Raw genomic sequence first — 14,490 nt, 5'->3', positions numbered from 1 at the left:
CCAGTCTCCCGCGCCCACTCCCACACCGGGGGACTACGGGGAATATTTCCCTTTCTCCCCTGCTCAGCCCTTCTTCCTTCTAGCCGGCAGAGGCGGCTCCCACGCCACCCCCCAGCAGCCCCTAGCTTGGCCCTGAAGGGAGGCACCGGGTCCTAGAGCTGGAACTCTCCGTACCAGCTGATGTCCTGACGCTCCCAGCCTCGCTTTACAACGTGTCGGTCCCGTGAAAGGCGAAAGCAAAGCCCTGGGCCCCAGGCCGCTTGGGACACCGGCTCGCTTCGGGCGCAGCTCGCCCTCTGCCATGCCGGCGCTCCGCTTTTGACGTCTGGTGTAAACGCACCTTGTGTGGTTAGAGAGCAGGGAGCACGTTAGCCTCCTTTTAAAGCCCAGAGGGGGCTGCCACTCAAGGTGCTCGCTCAGACCCCAGCACCCAGCCCAGGCCCCTTTGAACTTGTCAGCCCTCCTTTTTTTTAACCTGAGCTCCACTTTAACTTTCTTTCCTCCAAACCGCGGCCTTTTCCTGCAGCACCTGCTTCTTCTTCTAACCATTCACTTAAAACACATCATAGCTTCCTCCGCCATTCAGCCTAGGGGGAAAGACTGCGCCCAATCCAAGAGAGGCAAAAAGAGGAAGCCGGGAGCACCTCCGTTTGCAATGAACAGGACAAAGGATGCATCAAAACAGAGACAGGGGGACGATGGGGCAAGAGGGCGGCAGAAATGAGTTAAAGAGGAGCTTCGGGCCGGAGAATTGGGACTAAACACGTAGCCAAAGCTGATGTGAGTAACATTCCCCACTGCGCTCTCGAGGTCTATTTTCTCCCCGTCAAAACGACAACAAACAACCAGTGACTGTGGGCGAGTTGCAATGAAGGGAAGATAAAACCCAAAGGAGTTTGCACGGTGTGAGTTGTCTGTATCATCTCCCACAGACAGGATCGCTTTGAAATCGGAAGGCAGGATATTCTTAATATTGCCTGTGTGAAATGCCCGCTGGGATCTTACATATATATCACTTATATCATATCATATGTATATTTGCACACACACACACACACACACCCCATGTGTGGAACACACCGAGCCCCTTATTTAGATGCCGATAGAGATCTGTCAATGAGACCTCTTGATTTATTCGCCCGGTTAAAATCTTTCTCTCTGGAAAGTCTCCCACGTGGGTTGGTCTCCACGACGCTCAGATATATAGAAGAGGCCGCAGGTCCCTTAGCCAAGGCCTAATTCCCAGGCTTGAAAGAGGCTTGCACTTTCCCTTGCTGAGGAAAGAGTGTGAAACCCCAGCTGACAGTGTCTGTCAATGTCCCTTCAGATCGGATCGCAGGGTTCCCATCCCCGGTGCTCTTGAGTCTGCTACAAGCGCCGCACGTGAGAAAACAGCACGCATGCAGAGGCTCTTTTTCCAAACCATAATTTTACTGTCTCAAAGAAACTTTATAACTTATGTACAAAGATTTGTGTTTTCCCCCAGATACAAAGCAATAAGTTAACATTCTCAATATAAAACTAAACTTTGACATATAGAACACTAAACACGACTGATCTCAGTTTATCACATCTTCCGAACTTCACAAGTCAAATGTCAAGATCTCAGGTCACAAAGCATCATGTTTTACAGCCACACAAAACGGAACGGAAAAAAGGCTAAATTTGTGCAACGTGTTTACAGAACAATAATAATAATAATAATAATAATAATTAAGAATAAAATATGTACAGCGATCAGATCCTGCACTTCAGTAGCGCATGTAGACTTCAGATTGGCATTCTGTGGTAAAGCCTCGAGATTTCGTTTAAAGCTGAATTGTGTCACGTTAGAGCCAATTGGCATCTCTTCTTCCCTGCCATCTCTTTCCAACTGCTGAGTATAGGGAACTATTGCCTTCCTTTCCCTCTCTTCACATTACGTAAAGCGATCAACAGCTGCCGTGATTCCACTTCCATTAAATAATGCGTATTATTTTCTTTGCTAAATAACTCTAGAGATGTGAAAAATGCAGACCACTCGGAACAAACCTCTCCACACCAGCAAAGTATAAAAGTTATTGTAAAAGTTAAAAATCACATCCTTCTTTTTGCTGTTTTTGTTCTGTTTTGTTTAAAGTAAACTGTGCGTTGAAACAGTGCCCTTTGCAAACCAGATAGTCCGTGTGTTTCTAGCACTCTTACAGTGGTAATTTAAGTCAATAAATTAAATCCCCATCTCTCCCTTTAACAACAACAATAAAAATGTACACAGACGAGTCGTGAATGGTACAGGCAAATGCAAAGAAAAAATATCTGGCTATAGTACAGGTTGTTTTCGCATTGCCGTTAAAGAGGAGTGGGGTAGTAAATAAATGACCTACATTTCATCAGGCTAGACACAGACAGACAGACAGGACAGAGGAGAGCTTTTTTCCTCTACAAACATATTTTTCTGATTGTCCCACAAAGCCGAGGGTCGGATTTTCTCTCTGCTCCCAGGCTGTTCTCCGGTTGAGCTAATGGCTGCTCTGTCAGCTGTCAGCAGTTGGGAACCAGCCCCGCATCACATCTGTGCTTGTCTGCACCACGCTATAGTGCAGTGTTAATGGCTCTGTGGGCAAGAGACCTCTTTCCCGATTGTTTGTTCTTTTTATTTCCCCCTCTCTTTTTTCCCTCTGTTTATTGATTGGGCTTATTTATTTTTCTGGACCGATAGTGCTTGAAATGGGGAAACTGGTTTGTAATCACATCAGCTGAGGTTGCTGCATAGCTTCTTGGTGGGCTGAAGGGTACCACGATGTGTAGCTGGGTATGTAAGTGCCCGGGGTCCCCGTAGAGGTCTTACCCGATGACGAGGTGGTGTTCCACACTGGGGGGACTGGGGGCGAACTGGCCGAGAGCGCCCTGCCATTCGCCAGAGCGCTGCTTTCCAAAGCTGCCCCTCCCTGCTTCATTAGCTTCTTGAATTTAGATCGCTTGTTCTGGAACCAGATCTTCACCTGGAATACAATGAAGCCATTACTGAATGGGAAGAAGGGCAGAGGGAGACGGGATTGTTCATAGGGCTTTGTGTAAAAGTCTGGAGACAGTGTGCCCAGAACAGAGACTAGCCAGCGCCTCTATTGCCGAATAATGGAAAGTTCTTAGCTCGCCCTGACTCCTAATCTCAGTGCGAGAAGTTTGATACAAATAAACCCCTAATACTGGCCAAAGGACTAGGACAGCCGGGATCAGGCTTTGAAATTTCCAACCAAACTGCCTTTACAGCAGGAAATCCTTTCGCAATCTCACGGCATTTTGCTATCAAAGCAAAGATTTAGGGGTTAGCAGAGCCCATTTCCCCCTTTCCCCTCCCAGAAAATGGGTGCGCGTGGGCAGAAACATACATTGGAGTTACAGTTTAAGCACGGGCTTGAAACAGTAATGCAATCAATAAACAAATCGTCCCTTTTGGAAATGAACTCAAGCCCCCCGCTCCCTGTAGTCTCCGGGCGAGCTGTTCATTCCAAGCAGGCTCATTTCCAGGGTTTCCTTCCCCCTGCCTTTGCTAGCGGGGCGGGTGAAACCGTATTTTGTTTTGTTCGATCTCTTCTCCCGGAGCAGGCAACTTTGCTTTATTGTTGTTGCTCCAAACTAGCCGAGAGAGGTAACACTGAGCCGACCCCAAACGGCCAGGCGCCCACAGCTGGCAAAACCTACCCTCCGCTGTGGGAAACTTCGCGTCTCCCCTTTCAAAAATGCCGCGAGGATCAATTTAGAAACGCTGTGGCGAAGCACTTACAGTGAATACACAAATAAACCCGGCCCGAAGGCTGGCCGGGAGGAAGAGGAGGGCGATGCTGGTAGATTTGGGGTGTGGAAGGCTGAGTGATTAGCTCTATTGCTCCAGCAGTCCGGCCACGCGTGGCCCCAAAGCCCCCGGACAGATCCTGGGACAAGCTTTCCACAAGCCGGGCTAAGGCGGCTCCCGGTGCAGGGCAGGGCCACTCGGTGCGAGGGAGAGAGAAGGGGGGAGAGAGGAAAAAGCAAAGCGATGAGGCGGGCTGTGTGGAGGGTAGGACGGAGCGGCGGCTCTGTACCTGTGTCTGGGTAAGTCCCAGCGAGGCTGCGAGCTCGGCTCTCTCGGGCAGAGCCAGGTACTGCGTTTGCTGGAATCTCCTGTTCAGAGCCTGCAACTGCAAACTGGAATAAATAGTCCGGGGCTTGCGGATTTTTTTCCCTTTCCCATTAAAGCGAACTTCCCCTCCTTCTACTACAGTGCTTTTCTCCGAGTCGGCCCCTACAACCACAAACGATGCACAATAAATAGGAGTAACAAGAGAAGCAGCATCAACAATAACAATAATGAGAAGGAAGAAAAGAAAAGTGAAGAACAAGTCGAGCTAACAAAGGCTCCAGGCGATTGTGGCAGTCCAGGCTCCTTCCCAGAGAAAGTTTGCTATTTTTACAGGCTGCAGTTTAGGTTTAATTACCCATAATTGCATACATTGTTTATAGCGCTACGCAATAAATAATTACGAAGACTAATACGTGCACATCTGGGTTGATTTTTTTCCAGCCGGGCATTGTGTGCTCTGTGTGCTGATCCTCGCTGAGCTTCAGCCTTTTCTGACTAATTATTTTTATTTTATTTTTATAGATATATTTTGATACAAGCAACCTCCCTCCCCCCCTCCCTCCCCCCTCCCCCCTCCCCAAAGCCAAGTGCACCTACCTGTCTCCTCTAACCGGGTCTGAGTCAGGCTGGAGCTGTTGGGGTAGGATTGCACTGAACTGATGTAGGGGTTAGACGAGTGGCTGCTGACCGAGTTGACATAGGGGTAGCCCAGCGGTCTGGAGAAGGACGAAGCTGTGCTGTACGAGCTGTCAGGCTGAGAGTGGCCAGCTGAGTGTAAACAGTGCATGGAATAGTGTCCGTGGGACATGGGAGAAGGAGACATTTGCTGGCTGGGTGGCCCAAACTCCATAAAGACAGCCTTCCCTGAGACAGGGCTATTAAGACTCTCTGGCATGGTAGTCATGGTCATTTCTTGTCGCTTGGTCTGTGTGTGGGTTCTCTCTTCAGCCTGCCTTTTGGGGGTCTGTTGTGTTTCTCAGGACAGGAAAGAACCCAATTTAAGCGGAACAGGGCTTTTCACTTTCCATTCATAAGAAAATGGAGTTTGTCTCTTTGAAAAGTCTAAGCATGATGCCGTAGATCTACACAAACTCGCCTAAAAGCTTTGACTCAGCCAAGCCTATGAATATTCATGAGCTGGTGGAGCTGATTGGTCCGCCGTCTTGCATAATCGCTTTGGATTGGTCAAAGGCGCTTGGGGCTCGCCCGGACCCTAGTGAGTGAGACGAGCCGGACTTGGTGAGCTGAGCGTCCCCCGTCCCCTGCGTGTGATCATCTGGAACAGACAACGCCGGGGCGCACAATGAAGGCGGCGAGAGAGAGACTTTCAAGCCAGGGGCGGGCGGCCCAAAGTTACTCCAGGCGGGGAGCCGGCCAGCCAGGGGGCTTCACATCCTCCTGGGAGACCCCAGTGCACCCCCCCAGAGCCCACTCCCCAGCCCGGACACCCCGTGATTCGCTGCGTCCAGAACCTATTAGTAAACAAGCGCGCGGAATCGCCTTGTCTGCGCTAGATGGAGAGAAACGGCATAGGACGCAGTCAGGCAACGCAGGAGTCACAGCAAATCCCCTCCGATCTCTCCCTCCTCCCCCTTCCCCGGCACGAGGCCCTGAGGGTCATCACACCAACCTCTGCTGCTCTGCTCCTCAGGCAGGACAGTCCTGGTCCTTCCTGAAACACAGTGCTCTGGGAAAGGTGGCCCTGCGTGTCTCCTCACAGCAGGACTAGATCCAATGGCTCCTGTTAAAGGCCTTTTGCCACCCACTGATTTCTACTTCACCATAAAGGAGCTAGTACCTATAGACAATTGTGTGAGCTAAGCTGCAATGAGCATACTGTTAGTGTTGTATTTGTTTTAGCATATAGTTTTTGTGTCTGTATGTGAATGTGTACACACACATACTCGCAAATCCATAGACACAATGCATGCTTCTTTGAATTCTCTGCATTCATACACACACACGCATTCTGTACCCACACACAAATATCACTAATATCTGCCACGCTGATTTATACCATCTCATAAATTATTATTAAGTTTTTGCTATCACCTGAGCTGGACCTTTTCCATTTTTTTCCTCCCTAAATTGTGCATTGAAACCCAACCTGGGATGAAAACTTCCGTGTGCGTGCGTGGTGACAAGGTGCGACTTTGGAGATCCTGCACAGAAAGCCTACGCTGAATCCCAAATTACTTTGTTAGATAATTAGAAAGTGTGGATAATTATTTCTTTCATAATTTAGTGGTGTGTGGCTGTAACAGGAAAATGATCTTGTGAAAGTTCACACGTGCAGATGTATTAGTTACTGATTCATTTGATTAAATGCTAGTCTCAAGTGCTCTGATCCACAGCTGAAGGCGGCCCCATTAGCATAACACCGATGTTTAATTTTCATACGCATAATTAGCCATATATTTAACACTAATAGCAACATGCAGCCTTTCAGCATTAAACAGCCTGGGATTTGATCTGGCCTGAGCTGAACTTTCTCGGTTACACCTAGATTGTCTAGGGTGCGCAGTTATCACAGAACCAAATCTATGTAATCAAGCGCATTTTGGCAAAGGGAGCACACCAATAAAAATGAACATTCAAAACAAATCACATTGCTGATGTCGTTACAGATATTAATGGAGGCTTCTCTTCCCTGAGCTCCCGCAGCTCCCGCTCACGGTATTTCTCTCTCAGGGTATCTGGTGGGGGCACAAATATGGCAGGAAGCGTGGCTGGGACTCAACTCACTCCCAAAATACAATCAGAGACCTTTGCCGGCGTTTAAAAGATGTGTAAACTCTTCGGGCAGTGGTGATGTTTGAAGCAACCAGCTAATGACCGTGCAAGCTGACAAGTCTAAGCCTCTCTGCTCTTTTTTTTTTTTTTTTTTTTTTTTTTTTGCTTTAGTGGCTCTGTCGGTTTTAATTGCCCATTTCCTAGCGCCTGTTTTATATCCTTTTTGGTTGCGATGCGAAAAGTTCATTTTCATAAAGTAGCTGCGGATTGGTGCGGGAAGAAGGGGCAATGGTCTATCCCCCCATGGACTCCGCTGGCCATCAGCTCTCTGCCCCGTGCTCATCTTGTCAGCCCTGGCTATGTAAGTGATCATTCGAGGCGGGTTTGAGTTCTTGGACAGAGAGGGAATGGTGACCGTTATCCGAGATCTAGGAGAGGTGTGATTAATAAGCAATAATTAAGTAATGTCTATAGTCAAACTGAAGGGAACTGGCTAGCCAGACTGAGTAATTTATTCCAGACAGCTGCAGATATGTCAACTACTAAGCAACAAGCGTGTGCAGTTGAGGATGTTCATTGCTAGATAAATGCGGTGCCTGAGTGTTTTCACATCTGGACCATAGGATGGATGGACTCCACTCTGGGTACATGGGCGTCAGATTCTGATCCCGGTTACGCTGGTGGACATTCGGAGTAACTCAATTGTCTTCACTATCTTTATTCCGGATCCACAGTGGTGTAAAGGATCGGAATCTGCCCCATTCTGTTAAACGTGCTCTACATATACGAGCTCAGAATGTTGACACTGGCTTTGATAGCTGCATGTCCCACAAGAGATAAAAGCGCAGGCTGAAAACGCTTAGCTTTTTCTCCTCTCTATTTACTGGGTTTGGTGTTTTGTGTGTATAACACACACACACACACACACGCTCCAACGTGTGTGTGTGTGTGTTTAAAACCTCACTTAGTCAAAAAGATCGTTATGATTCTCAACCAGTACTGTGCTTGGTTTTATACCCTTTGGAAGTATGGAACACAAAAGCCCACTGTAATTGTACATAACACCTGTTCCCAGATAGCCTGTCTTTATTTGCGTGGTTCTGAACACAGACTAGAGATATGCTCTTCCATGCAAAGACTCCCAAATATTTACTTGTTTGGAAAGTCACTGGGGAGTAGCAGGACAGCCCTAGCGAAAAGTGTACCTGGATGTGATGGTATCCAGGTGCATTGTGAAGCCCATCCTCGAGCTGAAAAAAGTTTGGTGCTAGCAAATCAACGGGGAAAAAATAATTAAAACCTTCTAAGCCTCCTTCATAATGTCTGCCTGAAACATATAGCCTGAGTGAAGTATTTAAAACCGAGTTGGTTTCCCATACAGCCGAAACGTTTTTACTTTAGTAGTCACCTTTATAATTAGGATTATAAATGTGTACCCTAAATACCATCACCTCGGTATAATTGCTACCCAAACAGCTTGTTACCACAGCAGTTGGTAAAATCCTGCAGTCCTAATAAATTTATACTTGGGAAAACCTCAGAGTAAACAGAGACTAAAACAAGATGCTGGACTAATTGCTAGCAATCCGATTACACTTTGAGGGGAGAAATCACTTTTTGGTTCAGCAGTTTATCACATCGAAACGGTCTATCTATCTCCCTATATTGTATTGTTCGTGCTGATCACCCACAGAGCTATGCAGAACGCTGCTGCTCACCTTTATCACTAGACATTTCTGTAAATCGCTAATTGTGTTTTTGTCAAACTAAAGTCCACTGCCTGTCGCTTTTGAACAGCTCATCTGGGAGGCTGAAATATTACCATTCTCGATTGATAGTCCAGGCCAATACAAGTGACATTTCATATTTACAACCCAACTGTTGGTAAAGAATAAGAAATGAGATGAAAAGACACATATAAAGGGGAAGGTGGTAGGATATTTTATTGTTCCACCTTTCTACTTTAACATTTAAGGCCGATTCAACATCCCTGACGCACCCAGAACTCAGTGGGAATTTGGGGGGAGATGTATTCTTTTTATTTCATTACTAAATTGTCGTTACTTTTTGTAGGGATTAAACCTTTCAACACGGCGAAATAGCAAAGCGTTTTTCTAAACACAAGCACTGGTAGCCCAACCTTCGTCTTCAGGAAACAAAATCTATTTCCCAGTATACTGTATTATGGATTCTACGTCTTCCTGGGATCAATGACTATTTAACTTCTGGGTATTAGTAAAGTTGTTTGATCCATCATTTCTTGTACAGGTTTTAAGGGCCAGCTATCTTCCAAATTAATCTAAAGAACGACTGTGCAGTGCCTAAAATATCACTTTGCATGCCTAAAAAAATCCCTTTACACGGCTCCAGGAAGTCAGAATTGTGCTTTGCCAAAACCGCTGTAAGAAAGGAACAGAGTTGACAGCTTTTTGTGTTCCAGAACAAACAAACAGCAGAGTAAATCTAGTAGAATTCGGTTACTTTGACCCCCCGCCCATCAGTCACGACACGCTGGGCTGGTAAGAGGCTAAAGGAAGCAGTTCGCAAAGAAAAGGCAAGTGATGAAGAGTAAGGTATCAGATTGGCGTTGGCAAAAAGAAGAGGAGTACTTGTGGCACCTTAGAGACTAACCAATGTATTTGAGCATAAGCTTTCGTGAGCTACAGCTCACTTCATCGGATGCATTGGCCTTGTGGCAGTTTTGAATGCCACTTGTCTATCTCTGACTTTGCAGTGCCGGGGCTGGGGATCTGCAAGCTCAGCAGCAGCACCCAGTGTATTTAAATACCAGATTCAAAACACTTATACATTCGGGCAGGGTGATTAGCAGCCACCTAATGGCAGATCAAAACCTTAATCTTCAGGACAGGTCCGGCCTGAGATTTTAGCAATTCATCTTGGAGTGGTGCAGCTGGATTAATTATTAGTTATTATCAATATTCATGGGATCAGAACAGTTGCAGTTCTTATTAAAAGTCCAAACTCCCCCAAATAAGCAACCACCGGAGGGGAAGCTGGGGTCATCTAACTAGGGGTCTAGATCCTAAAACCCACTTCTTAATTTTTGCTAAACGTTCAAAAATGCGGAATGAGTTTCTCATAGCTGGAGCTGAGATCTTTAGAAAAAGGAATGCTCAATATAACATGTGCAAGCTGGCTAATTCTCCAATCAGGGCGATGGTTGATCCTAACAAGGGAAAGACGCTTTTTAGCTCACCCGGAATCTCGTTTTCATCACTTTTTCTTGTGTGCAAAAAAAAACAAAACCCAAAAACATTAACCGAGCCAAGAGGGCAGAGAGCAGCTGGGCAGGCCCGCTGGAGGAATACGATCTCTGTGTTTGATAGCACAAAGGCCGCATTTCGGAAATTAAGTATTTGAATTTATTTATTTAGTTTTCCTAGTAGCGTAGATCACAAGCTTGGGAAATAGCAGTGTGCTCATCACAACGAAGGGAAATTGTTCCATAGCTCTCCACAGTTCAGATATAATAGGAAACTACCATTTCCCTCTGTCTTCTCAATTGCATTTACTAAATATCATCCGATACGTGTTTGTCCAGTGTAAGCATCTGGAAGTAGGAGTAATAACTTTGTGTATCTGCCCCCTTCCCCCCACCCTTCATAATTAAGAACCCAAACTCTTCTTGCTTTTAGAGTGTGCACGGTAGCTTCAAGATTTACACAAATCAACTGATTTGTATTAAATACTTATCAGGCAGTGATCCGCAGTATGTGTCACTCACATCTGCTCTAAAAGCTGTCCACTCCATTTCCTCTAACGAGCCACAGCACCTATTCCCCGTAAAAGTTCCAGAAACCTCCTCTGGCTTGGTAAAGCTGACAGGCATTCCAGGAGCATAGTAACTTCAGCCACTTCTTGAGCCAACCTTAAGATTCTTCCAATACTTTAGTAAGGCTTTCTGCTCCTCCTGATGTAATTACAATGGTATGCTCAAACTGGGCTGATCTGAAATACACATTTAGCAATTATTAGGGGCCAAAGGTGGCTAGCAGTGCCTATGAAACTCACCCATTCCTTCCGGCTGTCAGTGATCAATTCCACAGTTTAAAATACATAAGAAGTAAATTCAGGTACCTTTTATTGTCGACAGAAACTGCAGTCCATTTATCCTCTAGGATCTTAAATTCAGGGGATCCTTCCATTATTATTGGCTCTGTAATAGGGGGGGAAAAAACGTTTGCTAAACTGGCCACAGCACATCGTTGTCCTGTTTCTGAAAAGAAAGGGTCCCCAAAGGTAGAGTTTTGAAATTGTATCGCTACGCTAACATAAGAACTAACGAGGAGGAAGAGGAAACTCTGAAGTATGACGTTATTCATGTATTTTTTTTGGTGAAAGACTAAAGAAGGGCATTTTAATCAAGCTTTAATTAAGACCCCGTGGATAATAACCAAAGCACCAACCACTCCTAAAAACAGCAGATAGTTTTAAAATATTTGAATTTTTAAAAACAGGCTTAAAATGTTCATTAAATCAGCAAAACAACAATTTTCTTATTTCCCTCTAATTGCTGCGCCATTTAGGCACACAGTGAGAAGAGGGCTTTTTTCCCCCTTAAGCTTTCTATGATTGGTATTTAGCACATTCAACCTTCCAGGGAAAGGATTCTGACTGGTTAGCTAGGATGTAATACATCAAAAACCACACAACAGCTCCTGTCATGAAGCAAATGACAAAATAGTCACCAGATAGCTTGGTGGTAAAAACATTGCTTTGGTAACAGAATTAGATTGTACTATTTCTGCAAAGGCAGCTCCCAAATGTGCTGGATAAGTCTCTACCCTACAAAAATATGGAGCAAACCTGTTATTTAATAAGATTTGGGGGGGATTTTCCTCTCCCAGATCTTATCACATGGCAACTATTTCCACGAATTATTTCCCAAATGAAAATTTAAAGGATGTTTTCAATTTGCTTCCCATGGGGTTAGCCTAACCGAAATCCCAAAATCTGAAGAGTAGATAGTCAAAGAAAGAGAAGGTAGGGATGCGGTTTTAAAAAAGAAAGCAAAAGAATAACATTCGCAACTGTTACTAACCTATTGTAAACGCCATTCCCTCTTCCATTAACAAATCACTGTCATTGTCTACAAAAGAAAACAAAAATGCTTTTTTGGTGGGTGGGTTTTTTGTTTGTTTTTTAAGTAAATGTAACCAGCACTTGCTTTCAGAAACCCTTTTTTGTCCCGCAGGTACCATGTAAGGCAATTCCCTTTAAATATCCGAGGAAAGTGTTTAAAAATAATCTTCCCAATCTCAAAGCAAAGCAAACCAGGTATAAGATCTGGAAGATCACTCTATTATGCATAGATGAAACTATTTTGAGTACCAGCTCACTTCTAAGGGAATTACAGAATTTTAAAATTTAATCAGTACAGTCATTTGTTTGTTTGTTTTGCAATAAACTTTGCCCGTTTCGGTCAGCTTATGACTATCGGTGAAGAACACTAATAAAAATAGGGACTGTATTCATACTGATCTTTAGTCTTTCTGGCTTTAAACAAGTTATCTGTTGTTCCTGAAGAACAAAACTGACTATAAAAGGGGAAAGCCTGCAGGTAAACTTGCATTTGGTCAAACAGAAAAGTTTAACCGATTCTTATTCTTTTAACCAAGGCTTTTTGTTGCAAAACAAAATCAAATATATTTGGCATAGGATAGGTCGTCATCTAGGGATGGTGTTTCAAATGTCTGCTTCCGAAGAGAGCGCTGCCGAGGCCCTACTTTCCACTTTGCCGTCTATTGTGATCTTAGGTATTATTTAGACCTCTTCTAAACACGCTCCGCAAGTCACACCTTCTGAGTGTCCTCCCAAGAGAGCCTCCGCTGCAAGGGGGGTTATGGCCAAGGAAGGCCCGGCAGAGGGGGAAGTGATTTACTCCTATTCAGAGATACTGAGCTGCTGAGCTTCCGCTAGGACCTTCTGGGCGGTTTCAGGGGGCCTCCGAAATAGTTTGCAGACTGTATTTGAAGGCCTTGCAGAGCCTCGGGTGGCTTCGTCCTGGCCTCTGTCAGCCTTCTGAAGCATCTCTTGTCATCAGGTGTCAGTGGCCGGCCAGCCACGCTGTGAGCTGGCCCAGAGCTTGGCAGTGGGAGGAAGGGGTGAGGAGAACAGCAAACACTCAGCCAAGGCTGAGCAGGCAGCGCTGATCACTGCTACCCCCCGCCAGCCCCTAGGAAGCGCAGAGCCTGGGTCCGATTCTGCTCCCGGTGAACTCAACGGCAAGGCCATCGTCTATTGATTTCAATGGGCGCAGGGATCTGCCTGACAGCGGCGCCGGCCAGGCCAGTGGGAGCGCCCGGCAGGGCTGCCCGGGGGGGCCCAAGCCAGCGCTCAGGAGAAGGCGGGCTGCTGGCCGGGCCCCGCAGCCTAGACCTCCCCGCAGAAGAACCTGCTGCTCCATCAGCTGTCAGCACGGGGGAATGTAATGAAGCTTAACAGCAAGAGTCAGCGGTTATGCCTGCTGGGATATTGATGCAGCGAGGGTTTGTTTTTACTAATTTTAACTTTTCTCCCAAAGAAGTAATCCCAGTGCCTTCAAACCACACCAGCCTGGGGATCCGGCAGCAATCTCCCCAAGTCACTAATAAGGGGGGGGGGGGCTGTATTCGCAGGGAAGAAGAGCTCCTGCTGTCTCAGGACTGGTAGATTGCAATGACCCCTAGGCGGGGGGGGGGGGTCGGGTTTTGCAGCTGGGTTACGTTTATTAAAATACTTCAGTAAGATTCCTACGTATCTTTCACAATGGACTTCCTTACCATGATGCCAAACTTCAGGGTGTCCATGGAAGTAAGATCCTATTCCATGCCCAACAAAGTACGGGCAGACTCGGAAATCATTCTGATGTGCTATGCGGCTTTAAGGGACAGCAAAAATAAAATAAGATAAAAAGAGAGAGAGAGAGAAAGCCCATTTCCAATTAGACATCAGACCCTCGCAAACCCCGCGTTTCGGATTGTGTAACACTCACAAACCTATGAGCCCCAAACTGTAGCAGTGACACTGGGATAATTCCAGGCACTTTCACAATAAACACCTGTCAGGCAGTGTGGCTGGTGATAATCTCTTCGGAGTGTAACACAATGACACATTCACACCGTTAGTGGAGGCTTCTCCAGGCATTCTTTATGTGGGGGGCAGAGTCCAGGTGCACTCAAGCCCCGCCCACAATTCATAACTCCACCCACAATCGAAAAGTAGCCGGGCGTCTCTGGGATTATCAGCAGTGGAACAGGGAACCATGTCGCCAGTGTAACTGTCATGGTTAGGCTTCAGCTTTTTTATACCAATACACTGGAATCTGGAAGCTCAGAGCTATTGGTTCCGACCCTCTCTGTGGACTCTGAGAGCTTGATCAGTTTATATTCCAGAGGGTTGTCTTGGCAAACAAGTGTGCTAGAATCTTATTTGTTGTAAATAAAACTTAATACAGAAATTGAGGCAGGTCTACCCAATAAAGGAGACTCCTGTATACCAGCACTTAGCAGTCTGAACCCTGCAGCAGATCTGGGAAAAGGACACTGAGGCATTTGTTTGGACTCTACACACACAGATTTACAAATATTTTTGCAAACACAGATTTTTGCAGAGATACAAGAAAAAGAGCAGGTCATATTTGGGGTCTACCAGTCTGG

General features: G+C 46.0%; 2 protein-coding genes across 4 annotated transcripts in view; both read right to left on the bottom strand.

Annotated features, from left to right (window-relative positions):
- Positions 1–1,803: 1,803 nt before the first annotated feature.
- Positions 1,804–5,114, bottom strand: DLX1 (distal-less homeobox 1). Of its 2 annotated transcripts, XM_077829975.1 has the most exons (3): positions 4,697–5,114; positions 4,062–4,261; positions 1,804–2,981 (listed from the first exon to the last, which is right to left on the bottom strand). In XM_077829975.1, the coding sequence occupies exons 1-3, from the start codon at positions 5,007–5,009 to the stop codon at positions 2,727–2,729; spliced, it is 768 nt and encodes a 255-aa protein (XP_077686101.1). In that variant the 5' UTR covers positions 5,010–5,114; the 3' UTR covers positions 1,804–2,726. The 2 variants fall into 2 exon arrangements, with proteins under 2 accessions (XP_077686101.1, XP_077686102.1); XM_077829976.1 differs by lacking the exon at positions 4,062–4,261 and having other exon boundaries at positions 2,803–2,981.
- Positions 5,115–8,554: 3,440 nt separating this feature from the next.
- METAP1D (methionyl aminopeptidase type 1D, mitochondrial) overlaps positions 8,555–14,490 on the bottom strand; it is a 73,464-nt gene continuing 67,528 nt past the window's right edge. For both annotated transcript variants that reach the window (XM_077829744.1, XM_077829746.1), the window contains 4 exons: positions 13,615–13,712; positions 11,895–11,942; positions 10,931–11,009; positions 8,555–10,801 (listed from right to left, as the gene is read on the bottom strand). In XM_077829744.1, coding sequence (XP_077685870.1) covers positions 10,723–10,801; positions 10,931–11,009; positions 11,895–11,942; positions 13,615–13,712 — 304 coding nt within the window. In that variant the 3' untranslated portion in view covers positions 8,555–10,722. The remainder of the gene's footprint in view (positions 10,802–10,930; positions 11,010–11,894; positions 11,943–13,614; positions 13,713–14,490) is intronic.

This window comes from Eretmochelys imbricata, chromosome 11 (assembly GCF_965152235.1).
Source record: "Eretmochelys imbricata isolate rEreImb1 chromosome 11, rEreImb1.hap1, whole genome shotgun sequence".
Taxonomy (NCBI): Eukaryota; Metazoa; Chordata; order Testudines; family Cheloniidae; genus Eretmochelys; species Eretmochelys imbricata.
Note: the sequence above shows the minus strand (reverse complement) of the source record. Positions and strands in the feature narration are given on the sequence as shown.